We start from the raw sequence: 14,001 nt of genomic DNA on the forward strand, positions 1-14,001 counted from the left end.
ATCATTTTTAAGCTCACTGTGTGTCTCAGCCAAGTTTGAGCTGGGCTGACGGCTGCAAGTTCCAGGAAAAGCCCTTCTGCTGAGTAGAAGATTCCAGTAATTGCCCCACCTAGGAATGAACCCTGCCTTGGCTCATCATCACATGGATACTGCCAGGCAGGGGTCTTAGAGCTGAAGGAGGTGAGAATGAAGGCAAAAACCTTTCCACATCTGCAGCAGAATAAGGGTTCTGCTGCTCATGGAACAGCTTGATTAAGCCTCTTACCTTGGCATTGTCCAGGATAGTCTGTACAAGGATATCGACCTTGGACTCTTCCCTGAACTAAAAACTTCAAAGAGTGGAGATTCACCAATCTCTGTTTAGTGGATGTGGTGGGGAGGGTTGGGAGCAGCCACCAGGCAGGAAGTGACAGTGGTTCCCCAGGGTCTGCTGTGAGATGAGGCTGGGCTGGGAGTGCAGATGGAAGCCATGACAGCTTGGTGGTGTCCACTTTGGCAGCCCCTGCTAGCTCATGTCCTCAGCAGCTTGGTGATGTCCTCTTCAGCAGCCCTTTCTCACTGATGTCTTTGGCAGCTCAGTGATGTCCACTTTGGCAGCCTCTGCTAGGTCCTGTCCTTGGCAGCTGGGGACTTGGCGTGTCCTGATCTCCCACGCCAGCATGGCCTCTCACTGCTCTCATGACATCACCTTGGCATGGGAACCACGCTTGACTGGCTCAGCAGATCAGCCACCCTTGGCTTACAGTAATGTTTGGGTCCATTTCAGGAAAGAAGTTTGCTCTTGGAGAAGAATTAAGACTTTCTCTGCAAATCCTTCTGACAACAAACTTCTCCTGAAGAGCCAATAGCAGATAGCTCAGGCTCAGCCTGGAATCAAGCAGAGCCAAGCTCTCTCCAGCAGTATTGTTCATCCCTTCTATTGGATTGCCAGCACCAAAGCTGGTGGAAGGAGAGATGGAACTATACCAGCAGTCCTGGAATTACAGCTGGTGGGGAATTGGGATGTGTGGAGAGAGGAGAAGGGTACAGTTAAGCTGCAGTTCTGGGGATTTTTATCAGCCTTTGAGCCTCTTCTTGACTTTTTCTGCTCTCAAAATAGGCAGCCTGCCTGATGCCTCCAGGAATTCTGTTGTTCTGAACAAAAAGCAACTTTTTGGTTATTGCTTCTGAGCATTTTCAGGTAGATGCACTACCCACCCGTGCCCAGAACATTGCAATGGGTCATTCCTAATTTTGTAGCCAATTCTTGCAAATCAGTTGCCCTTGCTTTCTGAAATGCTGTAGAAGTTTTAATGTCCTAACTTAGCACTTCTGGAATATTTCTTGGTTGCTAACAAATTAAACCAATCTGCTGCATTCCAACAGGTGACAGGCAGGCACTTTCTTTTCTCTCAGATGTGTGTAGAGTCACAGAGTCACAGACTGGTTTGGGTGGGAAGAGACCTTTCAAACTCATCCAGTCCAATCTGCAACTAGTACAGGCTACTCACATCCCCAAACAACCTGGCCTGCAATGGTGCCAGGCACGGGGCATCTTCCACCTCTTTGGGCAACCTAGACCACTGTCTCACTACCCTCAGTGTCAAACATTTCTCCCTTCTCTGCAGTCTGAATCTGCCTCTTTTAGTTTCAAACCATCACCTCTTGTCCTGTCACAGTAGGTCCTGCTTAAAAGTCTGTCCCCAGCTTTCTTCATATCCCCTTCAAACCCTGAAACTGGAGCCTTCTCTTCTCCTGGCTGAACAATCCTAACACTCTGAGCCTGGCCTCATAGGAGAAGAATGAAATGAAGCTTCAAAGAAAACATTTCATTATTACTCTTCAGCACTTTGCTGACGTTGATATTGTCTGCACCAGCAGACGTGCTGCTGAGGGAGATGGTTTAGTGGTGACCTGGCGGTGCTGGGTTAACAGTTGGACTTGATGATCTGAAAAGTCTCTTCCAACCAAAATGATTCTATGATTCTATGACATAACATGGTGCCTGCCCATTATTTCTTCCTCAGTACCTTTCTAAGCCACAACTAAATCCCAGTAAAAAGATAGCAGTATCCTCCCCACCCCTGTTTCTATAGCCCCTTACTGAAATACTGAAGAACAGATGAATGTATTCACTTTGTGCTGAGGAGCCATGAGAACTGTGGACTTAGATGCAGTTAGCACTGAAGAAAAACAATCAACTCAGTTCTATTTTCTGTAGATCAGCCACAGAGGGTTGATGCAATAATATCAGTACAGCGGGGTGAGCTGCAATTGCAGTGAAGCAGAAGCCTTTAACTGTGCCAGCAACATGCATCACAAGGCTTCACCATGCCCTCATCTGGAGAATTATCTCATGGCACAAAGTGCCTGGTGTGAAGAGCTGCAGGTGAGTCCATGGACTGTGTATATGCAACATTCAGTCCTCATTCTGGGGCAAAACATCGACTTAAGTGATGGATTCTCTCCACAACTCCCTGACAGGATGTTGGAGGAAGGTGGGAGTTGGTCTCTTCTCCCTAGTGTCAGGTGATAGAATGAGAGGAAATGGCTTGAAACTGTACCAGGGAAGGTTTAGGTTGGGTATTGGAAAAAACAAAATGCACTCCTGTAAGAGTGGTCAGGCACTGGAACAGGCTACCCAGGGAGGTGGTGGAAGCACCATCTCTGGAAGTGTTCAAGAAAGCTGTGGCCATGGCACTTAGGGACATGGTTTAATGGCCATGGTGTTCTTAGGTTGACAATTGGACTTGATGATCTTAAAGGTCTTTTCCAGCCAAAACAATCCTATGATCCTTTGTGTACAGATCCTGAGCTCTGGGCTAACTCCCTTATGGTGTGAAGAATGCCTTCTGCTGCTGGGGCATTGTGTGGTTTCTGGATGTGCAAAAGCCAGCAAGGTCCTGAATTCTGCAGCTCCTGGCTGCTAAATTCTAGCAGTGACACAATGGCTCATAGGAATATCTAACTCCAAATTTTCTGTAAGGTATTCCAGTGAGGTCTTCTTATCTTTATTTTCATTTCTTCCATTTAAACTCCTGTTGCTTCCAAGCAATTTCTAAAGGGAATTCACAGTTTAAGCTGCAGTGGTAGAGGATTTTAGTGAGCATTACTGAGCAGAGTTGCTTACAGCAGAGGAAACTGAGTCCTGGAAGCTTCATACCTTTTGTATTGAAAGACAGGAAAAACTGAAAGCTCAGATGGTGTTGAGTAATTCTCAAACCACATATGCTTCCCTGCATTGTTTTGGACAGTGGCTTCATGCCAAGCTCCTTGCAGCTCTGTTCAAAACAGAGTAATACAAACCCCACAAAAAGCACAGCCCCAATTTCCAAATCGTGTTGGCTGTCCTGCAGCAGCCTTGGTTTAAGATCCAAGTGTGAATCCTGACTGTTGGCACCATCAAAATTCTCCACTGCAAACTTCAGAGATTTATTTATTTATTTGGCTTGGTCTGCAAAGTTCTGAATCTTTCCTTCCAACCCCTGTGACTCTGCAGAGCTGAGCACCAGGGGACAGCTCCGACGTCAGTATGTCAGCATTCAAATTATGGGTCTTCATGTTGCAAAACAAAAAGCTGGCTGAGAGGAAGTCCAGAAGATCCTGATCTCTTTCCCTTATAGCTGTGTGGTGCTGTAACTCTGCTCCCTCCTGTACACAGGGCTCCTGTGTTTAGCCAAACCCAAATCCATGGATGCAGGCTGTGAAGTGACCAAGCACGTACTTTATGGCCAAGGACTCCACCTATACCTCTAAAACAACCCACAGAAGTCAGAGATCAAAGACTCATCTGTAATCATGTGTTGGGAGGCAGCTTGACGTTCTCACCTGACCTAGTTGTGACAACTCCACCTGTTTTATGCATAAAGCAACTTTTTGATGTCTTCCCCAGCTGGTGGTGGGATGTTCTCCTGCAGAATCCCTGGCAGCTCCCCCTCTGTGTTGAATTAGAGGATACAGATCCCAACAGGCAGATGGTACAAAGTGTACATAAACCACCACCAGTGCTGTGCTAGTGACATGGGGCTGTGGTGCATAAATGGCTGCAGAAGACAGAAAGCAGCTGAGGAACATCACGAGTCATGTAGAGAGAGGCAGAAGCTGTTCTTGGGGCCATGCCCTGTGGTGTGTCACACTGTGCAGGAAGCCAGGAGGAAGGACCAGATAAACCAGTTACGTGTGGCCATTGTCTGAAGGCATTTGTTCTGCTCTGAAAATGAATGCCAGGCCAATGGCATCCTGGGGTGCACAAAGAAGAATGTGGCCAGCAGGTCAAGGGAGGCTCTCCTCCCCCTCTACTCTGCCCTGGTGAGGCCGAATCTGGAGTATTGTGTCCAGCTCTAGCTCCTCAATTCAAGAGACAGGGAACTACTGGAGAGAGTCCAGTGGAGACTTCGAAAATGCTGAGGGGCCTGGAGCATCTCTGTGAGGAGGAAAGGCTGAGAGCCCTGGAGCTGTTGAGCCTGCAGAAGAGCAGCCTGAGAAGGGATCTGCTCAGTGTTCAACAAGTGCCAAAACATGAGGGGTAAGAGGCTGGGGCCAGACTCTTGTCAGTGGTGCCCAGTGACGGGACAAGGGCCAACGGGCACAAGTTGGAACCCAGGAGTTCCCATCTGAAGAGGAGGAAGATATTGTACTCTGAGGGACCCAGTTCAAAAAGCTGTGTCCGGGCAATCAAAGCCGGAGCAGACAGGGCTCACGCTCCGGCTGCAGCCAGTGGCTGTGGCTCCCCCTGCCGGCTGTCCCGGCTCTGACTCAGTCACAGCGCGGCCAGCAGGACTGCAGCAGGGATCAGCACCCGGTACTGGGCGCTGGTGAGGCTACACCTCTAACACTGGGGTCAGTTTCGGCCCTTCACTCCAAGGACATGAGGGGCTGGAGCAGATCCAGAGAAGGGCAATGAAGCTGGCGAAGGGACTGGAGAACAGGGCTGGTGAGGAGCAGCTGAGGGACCCGGGGGGTGTTCAGCCTGGACAAATGGAGGCTGAGGGGAGACCTCATCGCTCTCTACAGCTCCCTGAAAAGAGGCTGGAGCCAGGCTGGGGTTGTTCTCTTCTCCCAAGGAACAAGTGAGAGGACAAGAGGAAACGGCCTCAAGTTGCAGTCGGGGAGGTTTAGGTTGGCCATGAGGAACAACTTCTTCCCCTTGAGGGTTGTCAAGGCCTGGCTCAGGGCAGTGGTGGAGTGCTCATCCCTGGAGGCGTTTTAAAGCCGTGTAGATGTGGTGCCGAGGGCCATGGTTCAGTGGTGACCATTTCAGTCCCTTCCCGCCCAAACGCTCCCAGCGCTTTATGACGGCTTCCCAGGGACCCTCACCCGCGCGACGCTGACGCCACAGCCGCGGCGTCTCCCGCCGCAACGCGCGCCGCGCGCGCCAACCGCACACCCGCCCGCGCGTCCCGCGCGCCCGCCAGCCATGATGCCGCCGCCGGAGGTGCCGCCGGCGCCGCTCCTCCCCGCGGAGGACGAGCGGGGGCGGCGCCGGCAGCGCTGGGGCGTGGCCGCCGAGCACAGCTCGAGCTCCAGTGGCACCCCCAGCGGCGGCGGCGGGGCTGCGGCCGTGAAGGTGTGGAAGCGGCTGAAGCTGCCGAAGCCGCGCATGCTCCGGCCGCCGCCGCTCGGCGTGGCGCAGGGGGTGGGTGGAGAGCGCATGCGCGGGGAGTACCCGCGGCTCCCGGCTCTGGCGGCCATGGAGCGGAAAGGTGAGCGCCGTGTGGACCCCTCTTATCCCCCCGTCATCCTCGGGGCTGTGCACATCGCTCTGTACCGTTCCTCACGTTTCTGTCCCCTTCTCTCCTTCAGTGCTGGCGCTGCAGGCCCGGAAGAAGCGAACTAAAGCCAAGAAGGACAAGGCCCAGAGGAAGTAAGTGCAGCCCCCCCGGGCTCCCCCTCAGGCGGCAGCTCCCGCCGGCACCGCCACCGCTTTGTTAATCCCCGGCCTTCCCCGCGGGGCCGGGGCCGCGAGCCCTGCGGCGGAGGAGCGTGCGGAGGCCTGGGGCTCGGCGGGGTGGGGAGGCGGGTTTAATTGGAGGCACGTTTGGCGGCACAGGCGGGAGCTGGCGCTGCCGCTGGCCCGGGGCGGCGGGTTTTGTGCCGTCTCGCTCCCCGCCGGGGCTGCTTGTCACTCTTTCTCGCCGTCCGCGCTCGCGGTTCCGTTGGCGGGGGAGCGGAGCCGTCTGGGGGTGTGAGAAGCCTCTGGGTCCCCTCCATTCGCCCCCAGACTCCGTGGTGGAGCTGCAGCCCTGCAGCGTGTGGTGCCATGCCCTTGCAGCCTCCTTCCCCCGGCCCTAGGACGTGCCAGGGGGAATTTCTGGCGTCCCTTCTCCTTTCTGGATCTTTCAGAGCAGCCTTTGGGAGCCTCCTTCTCTTGGCTCTCTTCCTCCTCATTACTTTTTCAAAAATTGATTTGAATCTTGCCGTCAGAAGCCTGCGATGTGTTGTTTGCCTCCTTCTCTGATGCTCTTGTGTGGCTTCTCTCCTACCGCAGGAATGTCCCAAGCCTTTCTATGTGGTGAGCTTTTGGCTGCAGACGCTAAGATCTCCAGTAAATACTAAACAATGGCCCCCAATGGGCTGCATTCAGGGCTGCTTGGGGGGGTTCCCTTCCATTGAAAGATGATGTAAATCCTAGAGCTGGTTCTGTGTGTGCTCAGTAAAATGCTGCTGGTTTGTGTAAAATCCCTGCTACCTCAGGAGGTTTTCCACTTGCTGGTGCCTAGGAGCCAAAGGGATTTAGTGAGTAAAGCTTTAGGGATGGGAATTCGAGGGATTTCTCCTTAGGCCTAGGCTAATGCTTTCTTAGTCACTTCCTCAGACAAATCATAAAGACTTAAAAATATTTGCTTGTTGTCTCCTGAAGAGATTAATTTGTTTTGAGAGGAGGCTTCTGAAGGGTGAGGACCATTAACTAAACTCTTTGGGACGTGTGTGCTGTGTTTCTGTGCTCTCTTGTACGTGCTCATAAAGGTCTTTTCCAACCAAAATGATTCTAAGGTCATCAAGTCCAACCATTGTTTAACTCTACCAAGGCTGGTGCTAAACCATGTCCCTCAGCACCACATCTCTGCCTCTTTCAAGCATCTCCAGGGATGGGAAGTTAATTACCTCCCTGGAGAAGCCTGTTCCAGTGTTTGAGAACCCTTTCAGTGAAGAAATTTCTTCTTCTCATGGCCAACCTAAACCTCCCCTGGTGCAGCTTGGAGCTGTTTTCTTTTGTCCTTTCACTTGTTCCCTGGATGAAGAGACCAACCCTCACCTGGGGCCAGTCTTCTTGCAGGGAGATGTAGAGAGCAATGAGGTCTCCCTTCAGCCTCTTTTTCTCCAGGTTGAGCATCCCCAGTTCCCTCAGCAGCTCCTCCCCAGCCCTGTTCTCTGGACCTGCTTCAGTCCCTCAATGTCAGAGTGAGGGCCCAGAAACTGAGCCCAGGATTTTGAGGTGTGGCCTCACCAGTGCAATGTTGTGGTATTTCTCAGGGACAGCCTGAGTGCAGTTTTTGAAGAGCTCTCCTCTTTCCCTAGTGTTATTTGCATCCTAATTTCTGAATGAATAATCCTTTGTTTAATTCTATAGCAGTTACTTTTTCTTGTCCAGCTGCAGACAAACAATACTGACTCTGCCAGTCGAGCCCACAGTTGGCAAGGGAATTCTGTGTGAATTCTGAGGTTGCTGAATGGTAACTCTCAGTGCTGGCATGTTTGCTTGGGGGTTTCTTCTGTGTTTTAAAACCTTTTCAATAATTTCTTCTTTAGGTAGAATGGGTTAACTGCTTTGCTGGTTAGCTCTTGATTTTGCCCCAAAGGTTGATTTGAGTGCTAGTTAGCTCTTGGCTTTTGTCACCTGATTCATAAAAGGCTAAGTTTCATCTAAAACTCCGATTTTCAACTCTTTTCTGGTGCTGTAGGTTTAGCAGACCTTGCCTCAGCAATTAAATATATTCCATGCTTTATGTTACACAGCAAAAAAGAACCCAGGCTTGGCACCTGACTTTAGGGGTGGTTCCATGACATTTGTGCTATTTAAATACAAAGCTGCTCTAGTTAAATCTTCTAAAATAAGCTTAACTGGGTTGTTGCAAGACTTTCTCCATTAAATCTAAACCTGAAACCACATAAAATGTCCTTTTAACATCTAATGTTCCATGGTAGTTGATCAGATCACACACATGCAGTATTTTTTTTCCCCTCTCTCTCTATGGAGGGCAGTAAAAAGCATGAAACAACTGATTTTTAACAGGTTAAGGTTGGTAAGGCTTGGGAGTGATCTTATTATGGGTAAGTATAAGAAATGCAGAGAATGTGCTGAAGGGATTTAAAACAATTCATTGTCTTTCACTTTAGAAATGAAGCAGCCATGCCTGCTGTAGGTTTCCCTATCAACCCAGTCGGATTCAGCACAATTAAAAGCACTTGGAAAGATTAGAATAATCCAAATGGGTCATGTGTGGTACAAAGCAGGGAAGTTACTGCTGGTTTTTCACCATCCAGTTGGTAAAATTGCTGCTGTTGAGGTTCAGACAGGACCAGCCTAAACTGGTTACTTACAGAAACCTCTTGCAAATACTAATCACAGTTCTGAGACTTAGTTTTCTTTTCTAGGAAGGTGAGCCAAGTTCTTCCTTTTCCACAAGTCCAGGGTGTTCCTATTTCTTCCCATCCTTCCTATTTGATATCAATGTCAAGGTGAAGGTGGGAGTGTGTTTATCTCTTGCAGAAAGAGAGCAGACAAAGTTTCTTGGTACTATCTGTCTTCTCACCCCTGTAGAACTAACCCAAGTCTTTCAGCAGCCTGGAAGAATCCTTAAGCCAACTGTCCCAAATCTTTGCTTGGGAAGCTTCTGCTTGCTCAGCCTGTTTCTTGTGGAGTTGTGTGGTAGCTGTGTACCTTAGCCTAGCTCCTGTTCCCCTGAGAATTGAGGAGGAGGCAGGGCAGGGAGAGTGACAGCTGAATGCCTTAGAGGGACAAAAACCAAACCTAGATAAAGGGAAGATCCTGACTTTATGTTGTCTTCCCCTGGGTTGCTTTGTGGCCTTGAATTGAAGCACTGCTTTTTTTGCAGCCTCTTCTACCAAGAAAAAAAAAAAAAAAGGCAAGGAAATACAACTTAAATTGCTTCAATCTAAATTATTTTTAGGAAATGAGAGGCAAGCTTCTGCTTGGCCTTTTCCTCAATATTAGGAATCTGTCAGGAAATCCACACGTCAGAGCTGCTAATATAACCCAGGGAGTTTGGTACGTAGGCTACTGCAGAGGGTGTGCCTGCCAAGAGAGAGCTTTGCTGGAAGCTCTCTGGAAGTATGTGATGTTCACACCTCATGAAATGATAAAATTAATACATCTCAGGCACTAACAGTCAGTTGATCTGCAAAGGCACTCAAAAAAAGGCCTGCCTTTAAAGAAGGAACTCGTGGGCTCCCAAGCTTTTCCTTCTTGCTAAAACTTCAATAACTCAGCCTGAACTAGTCAGCTCTATCTGCTGACGTACATTTGGGGGGGTATTTTGGGCTTATTTTGGGGTGGTTATTTTTTTGCCCAGTTGTCAAAATTGCAGATTTTTTGGAAGTTGTTTGAAGCATTTTGAACGCTGGGTTCAGTTTTGGGCCACTCGCCGCAAGGAGGACATTGAGGGGCTGGAATGGGTCCAGAGAAGGGTAAAGAAGCTGGTGAAGGGTCTGGAGGTAAGGGCTGGGGAGGAGCTGAGGGACCTGGGGGTGTTCAGCCTGGAGAAAAGGAGGCTGTGTGTCGTGGGTTTAAGAGGAAGGCACAGCCTTCTCCCCCCCACAAAGTGAAGGAAAAGAAATGTTTGACCACAGCTAGCCACAGCCGGAGGAGCAAAACGGTCACACTGAGGGAAGACCAGCTGGCTCACTACAACTCCCTGAAAGGAGGCTAGAGTGAGGTGGGAGTTGGTCTCTTCTCCCTAGGACCAGGTGAATAGAACAAGAAGAAAGAGCTTGAAATTGTGCCAGGGGAGGTTTAGGTTGGAGATGAGGAAAAATTTGTTTGCTGCAAGAGTGGTCAGGCATTGGAACAGACTGCCCAGGGAGGCGGTGGAGTCGTCATCCCTGGAGGTGTTCAAGAGGAAATGTGTGGACATGGCACCTGGGGACATGGTTTAATAGTCATGGTGGTCTTAGGTTGACAGTTGGTCTTGATGATCTTAGAGGTCTTTTCCACCCAAACCAGTTCTGTGGCTCTGTGATTCACTAATACCTTTGGAGTTCAGCACCGGCAGATAAATGTGTGCAGGGTGTTGCTGCCCTGGTCCTCAGGAAGGCGTGATGATGCATGAGGCTTTCCTGAGGCCAGGTCCTGTCCTCGTTCTTGTATGATGACTTATGGAAAACTGAAAGCAGAGTTGGGGTGTCCTGGTGTTCCCTGAGCTGTGCTGAGTAGAGATGTCCATGGTTCAGCTTTTCATCGACCACAAGGTGGCTGCTTCCTACTTCTCATGTCCCACGCACAGACGGAGGCATGGGTGTGTTTGCAGTGCTGTGGTGCAGGCAGTGGCTGTTCAGGAAGCTGTGCAAGCAAAGTGCAGATGCAAAGCTTGACTTTTTGAAGGCTCCACATACTGGGGTGCCCAGAACTGGGCCCAGGACTCCAGATGTCATGTCACCAGGGCCAGTTAGAGGGGAAGAAGAACCTCCCTTGACCTGCTGGCCACACTCTTCTTCAGGAGGCCATTTACCTTCTTGGCCATGAGGGCATGTTACTGGCTCATGGGGCACCAGCACTGCCAGGTGCTTCTTCACAGAGATTTTCCAGCAGGTCAGCCTCTCACATGTACTGGTGCAGGAGGCTGTTCCTCCCCATGTCCAGATGGTAATAGTGGTCCATCAATTCCAGTGCCTTTTGTATTTCAGGAGAAGTTGGGCTGCTTCTGCACAGCCCCAGCAGTTCTGTGTGAGGAGAGTTAAGCTGTTGTGCCTCAGAGCTTGTGGCAGCTGTTCAGTTACAGTGTGTGGCTTGTTCTGAAACATGCACATGAGCTGAAGCACTGCTGGGTTTGTCCTTGGTGGTGATCTTAGTTAATCCTTTCTTAGAGGCTTTCCTGAGAGGAGGAGATTCTTTCCCAGGGTTTTCAATAGTTTCTCCAGCTTAGTGTGCTCCTGCAGGGAAGGCAGTGGCAGAGCTGAGCTGGCACAGTACCTCTGTCTTGCTTCCTCTCCCCATTCCCAGATGCCCTCAATAATCAGTATTTTCAAGAAGCTGCTTTACAATTGTCTGGAATTTTCTAGCCAAACTCTTAACAGGCAGTGAAAGCTCCCTTCTTTCTTCCTCCTCACTAGAATTGCTGTGAAGATAGAGGAGGAAATTGGTTTATTTTCCATCTATACACACTGGGGAGCAGAAAATTCCTAGTGGAGCCTGATACTTTCCAGCTCGTTATTGCATGTCTTGCTGCTTCCATTTTCCTGCTGGTTTTGAGGAGCCCTGGGGTTCTGACAATTTTTTTTCCTCAACTCCCTTGTTCAAAATTTTGCCTGGAATCAGGATCTTGGGTGATGTTTTTCTTCAAATTATGGTTTTTCATCATCAATACCAGCACTGCATCTTCCCTAAGTATTTTGAACAGAAGTTTCAGGTGGATTCAGAACACATCACCCATGGGATGTTTTCATTCAAATACTTCTGTATTTGACAGACTGTGACAAGGCACAGCTGAAGATCTGTTGGTTTCCATGGAAGTCCCATGGTGTGTAATAGCTGGAATAGCAGACAGTTCTGCAAACAGCTCATTAAGTGCTGGTATGGGGGAGTGGGTCTAGGGAGCAAGAAACTTGATTGCCTCTGTTATTTGGGCATTAGTACCATCCTCCTGAGACATCATTATTGCTTCTCTTCAAACTGAACTCCCACAGATTTGCTCAACCAAAGTATATCTTGGTGCCTCTGAGGGCTGATCTGTCAAAACTAAATGTTAGACCATCTCCAGCCCTCTTGGAGCTCTCAACAGGAGCGTTTCTGTAGCTCTGTGATGGCTGTTGTACAGCAGCAGGTGCTGTGGATCCCTCACTGATAGAAATACCTGTTATTCGTTCACTTTCAGCCCTGTTTTACTGAAGAAAGCACAAAATAATGTGGGTTATGGCCTTGTAAGTCTCCCACAATTTATAATTCCTCCAGATCCCCTCAAATACTGAATTTCTTAAGCAGAAAAGTGAAGTGCATACAAGCAGGGAAATAGTTTTAGTGTTTCAAACATGGATTCCTATTCAAGTTTCAGTCTAACACTGATGGATGGTGGCTTTGCCAGCAGATCTACACATAAGCATGGTGGAGGCTGGCACCAGCAGCAGGCCCTCAGCCTAGATGTGCCTTAACATGATCTAGAAATTACAGGCAGGCTGAGGAGCAGTAATGAGATGCAATGAGATGCAGTCTGGCAAGCAGACTCCCCTTAAAGAGACATTGTCTTGGTGCATGGGTGTGAAAATGGGAGAGAGGTTTGAAATCCTGGCTTCTCACCATGCCATATGGAGTGTGGTTTCTCCCCTCTTCCCAGAGGAAAACAAGGAATCCTTTGAAGCACTTGAAGGGATAGCTGGCTGCAGTTGGTGTTTCACTCTGGAAACACCCACTCTGGTGGCTGGTTAAGGTGGAAAGCACCAGAGAATCACAGAATGATGAGGATTGGAAGGCACATGTGGAGATCATTCAGTCCAACCTCCCTGCTAAAACAGGGCACTCAGAGCAGCTTGCCCAGGATCACAGTGGCCAGGGGTGTCTGGAATCTCTCCAGAGAAGGAAACTCCATAACCTCTCTGGGCAGCCTGCTCCAGGGCTCCAGCAGCCTCACAGCAGTTTTTGCTGTGTTGCAGTTTCTATCAGGTGTCCCTCATTCTGTCACTGGGCACCACTGAAAAGAGACTGCCCTATCTTCTTGACACTCACCTTTAAGTTACTTGTAATCATTGAGCAGATCCCCTCTTGGGCTGTTCTTCTCCAGACTAAACAGCTGCAGGTTCCTCTCAGAGGTGTTCCAATCCATCATTCTTGTAGCCTCTGTTTGGCTCTCTCCAGTAGTTGTCTGTCTTGAACTGGGGAGCCCAGAACTGGACACAGAACTCCAGCTGTGGCCTGACTAGGGCAGAGTAGAGGAGGAGGTGAACCCCTTCAGCCAGAGTCCCAGGGTTTGTTGGAATATTCTTACCTGCATCTCCTGCACCCTGAGCTGGATTAGTCATTTGTTTTATGCCTGCTGAATTGGATACTGTTTGGGGATGCTTCCTCTATGTAATTTGGGCTCTCAAATCAGGACTGACTGCTCATAAAGATTGTGCTGCAGGCAGCTTAAAAACCATTTAGGAAAGCAGTTTCCTACAGACAGGCATCATCTCTGTGAGGATCAAAGGACTGACAGACTGAGGTGATGAGGAAAAAGGAGAGATCTTTTTAGTTAGCATGTGTGTAAGAATGAGAGGGATGAGAAGGGACTAGGACAAAATGTGTGCTGCCTCCCTTGCTGGGAGGGGTCTGCTTTGGTATCTGTGTGAAGCAGGTTGGTAGGTAGCAGGTTGCTGGGCAGCATTTCTCCTGGTTTGGGCACAAGGGAAAATAGTAATTTCCTTTACAAAATAAGAGTTTGGAAGAAGTTGCCAACACTCCTCAATAGGAGAAGCAAAGACCTGGCCAAGTGATTTGTTATGTAAGTTGCTGGGGTGGAGGAAACCAGTTCTGAGTTTTGCTGGTGAAGCTGCATGTGGAGACTTGGCTGTTGTGGTGGCTTGGCTGGTGAGTTACAGAGAGCAGTGAAGGAGCCCAGGCTGGTGCTGCTCGACAGCCCAAAGGACACTGCTTTGCACTGCACTGTCTGTCCTGACAGTCTCCCATCTTCTGGTCCTCCTGGTGCTGTTGGACCTACCTCAACACAAATCTGTGAGGACATGGAGCAACTGAGGCCTCTTGATCCTTTTTTTAACCTTACTTTTTACTGTGTGACCCAGAAAAGTGATTCTGTGGGAAAGGGGCAAGAGGGCACAAAAGGTTTTTATTCCAAACTCTTTGAACACTTCTGTAGG

General features: G+C 49.5%; 1 protein-coding gene and 1 long non-coding RNA gene across 5 annotated transcripts in view; one reads left to right on the plus strand and one right to left on the minus strand.

The window, feature by feature from the left end:
- The first annotated feature begins 5,593 nt into the window (after positions 1-5,593).
- Positions 5,594-14,001, plus strand: part of SRPK1 (SRSF protein kinase 1) — a 30,626-nt gene continuing 22,218 nt past the window's right edge. For all 3 annotated transcript variants that reach the window (XM_068159494.1, XM_068159498.1, XM_068159495.1), the window contains exons 1-2: positions 5,594-5,681; positions 5,782-5,842. In XM_068159494.1, the coding sequence (XP_068015595.1) occupies positions 5,630-5,681; positions 5,782-5,842 (113 nt within the window). In that variant the 5' untranslated portion in view covers positions 5,594-5,629. The remainder of the gene's footprint in view (positions 5,682-5,781; positions 5,843-14,001) is intronic.
- LOC137451765 (uncharacterized) overlaps positions 10,790-14,001 on the minus strand; it is a 30,296-nt gene continuing 27,084 nt past the window's right edge. Inside the window, exons 6-7 of one of the 2 annotated variants that reach the window (XR_010989891.1) lie at positions 12,875-13,064; positions 10,790-11,088 (exon numbers count right to left, since the gene is read on the minus strand). This is a non-coding gene — a long non-coding RNA (uncharacterized lncRNA). Of the gene's footprint in view, positions 11,274-12,874; positions 13,065-14,001 lie in introns of both variants that reach the window. The other variant, XR_010989890.1, reaches the window with a different exon arrangement.

Source organism: Melanerpes formicivorus, unplaced genomic scaffold, assembly GCF_026170545.1.
Source record: "Melanerpes formicivorus ecotype bairdi unplaced genomic scaffold, bMelFor1.0.p_v2 SCAF_46, whole genome shotgun sequence".
NCBI classification, from domain to species: domain Eukaryota; kingdom Metazoa; phylum Chordata; class Aves; order Piciformes; family Picidae; genus Melanerpes; species Melanerpes formicivorus.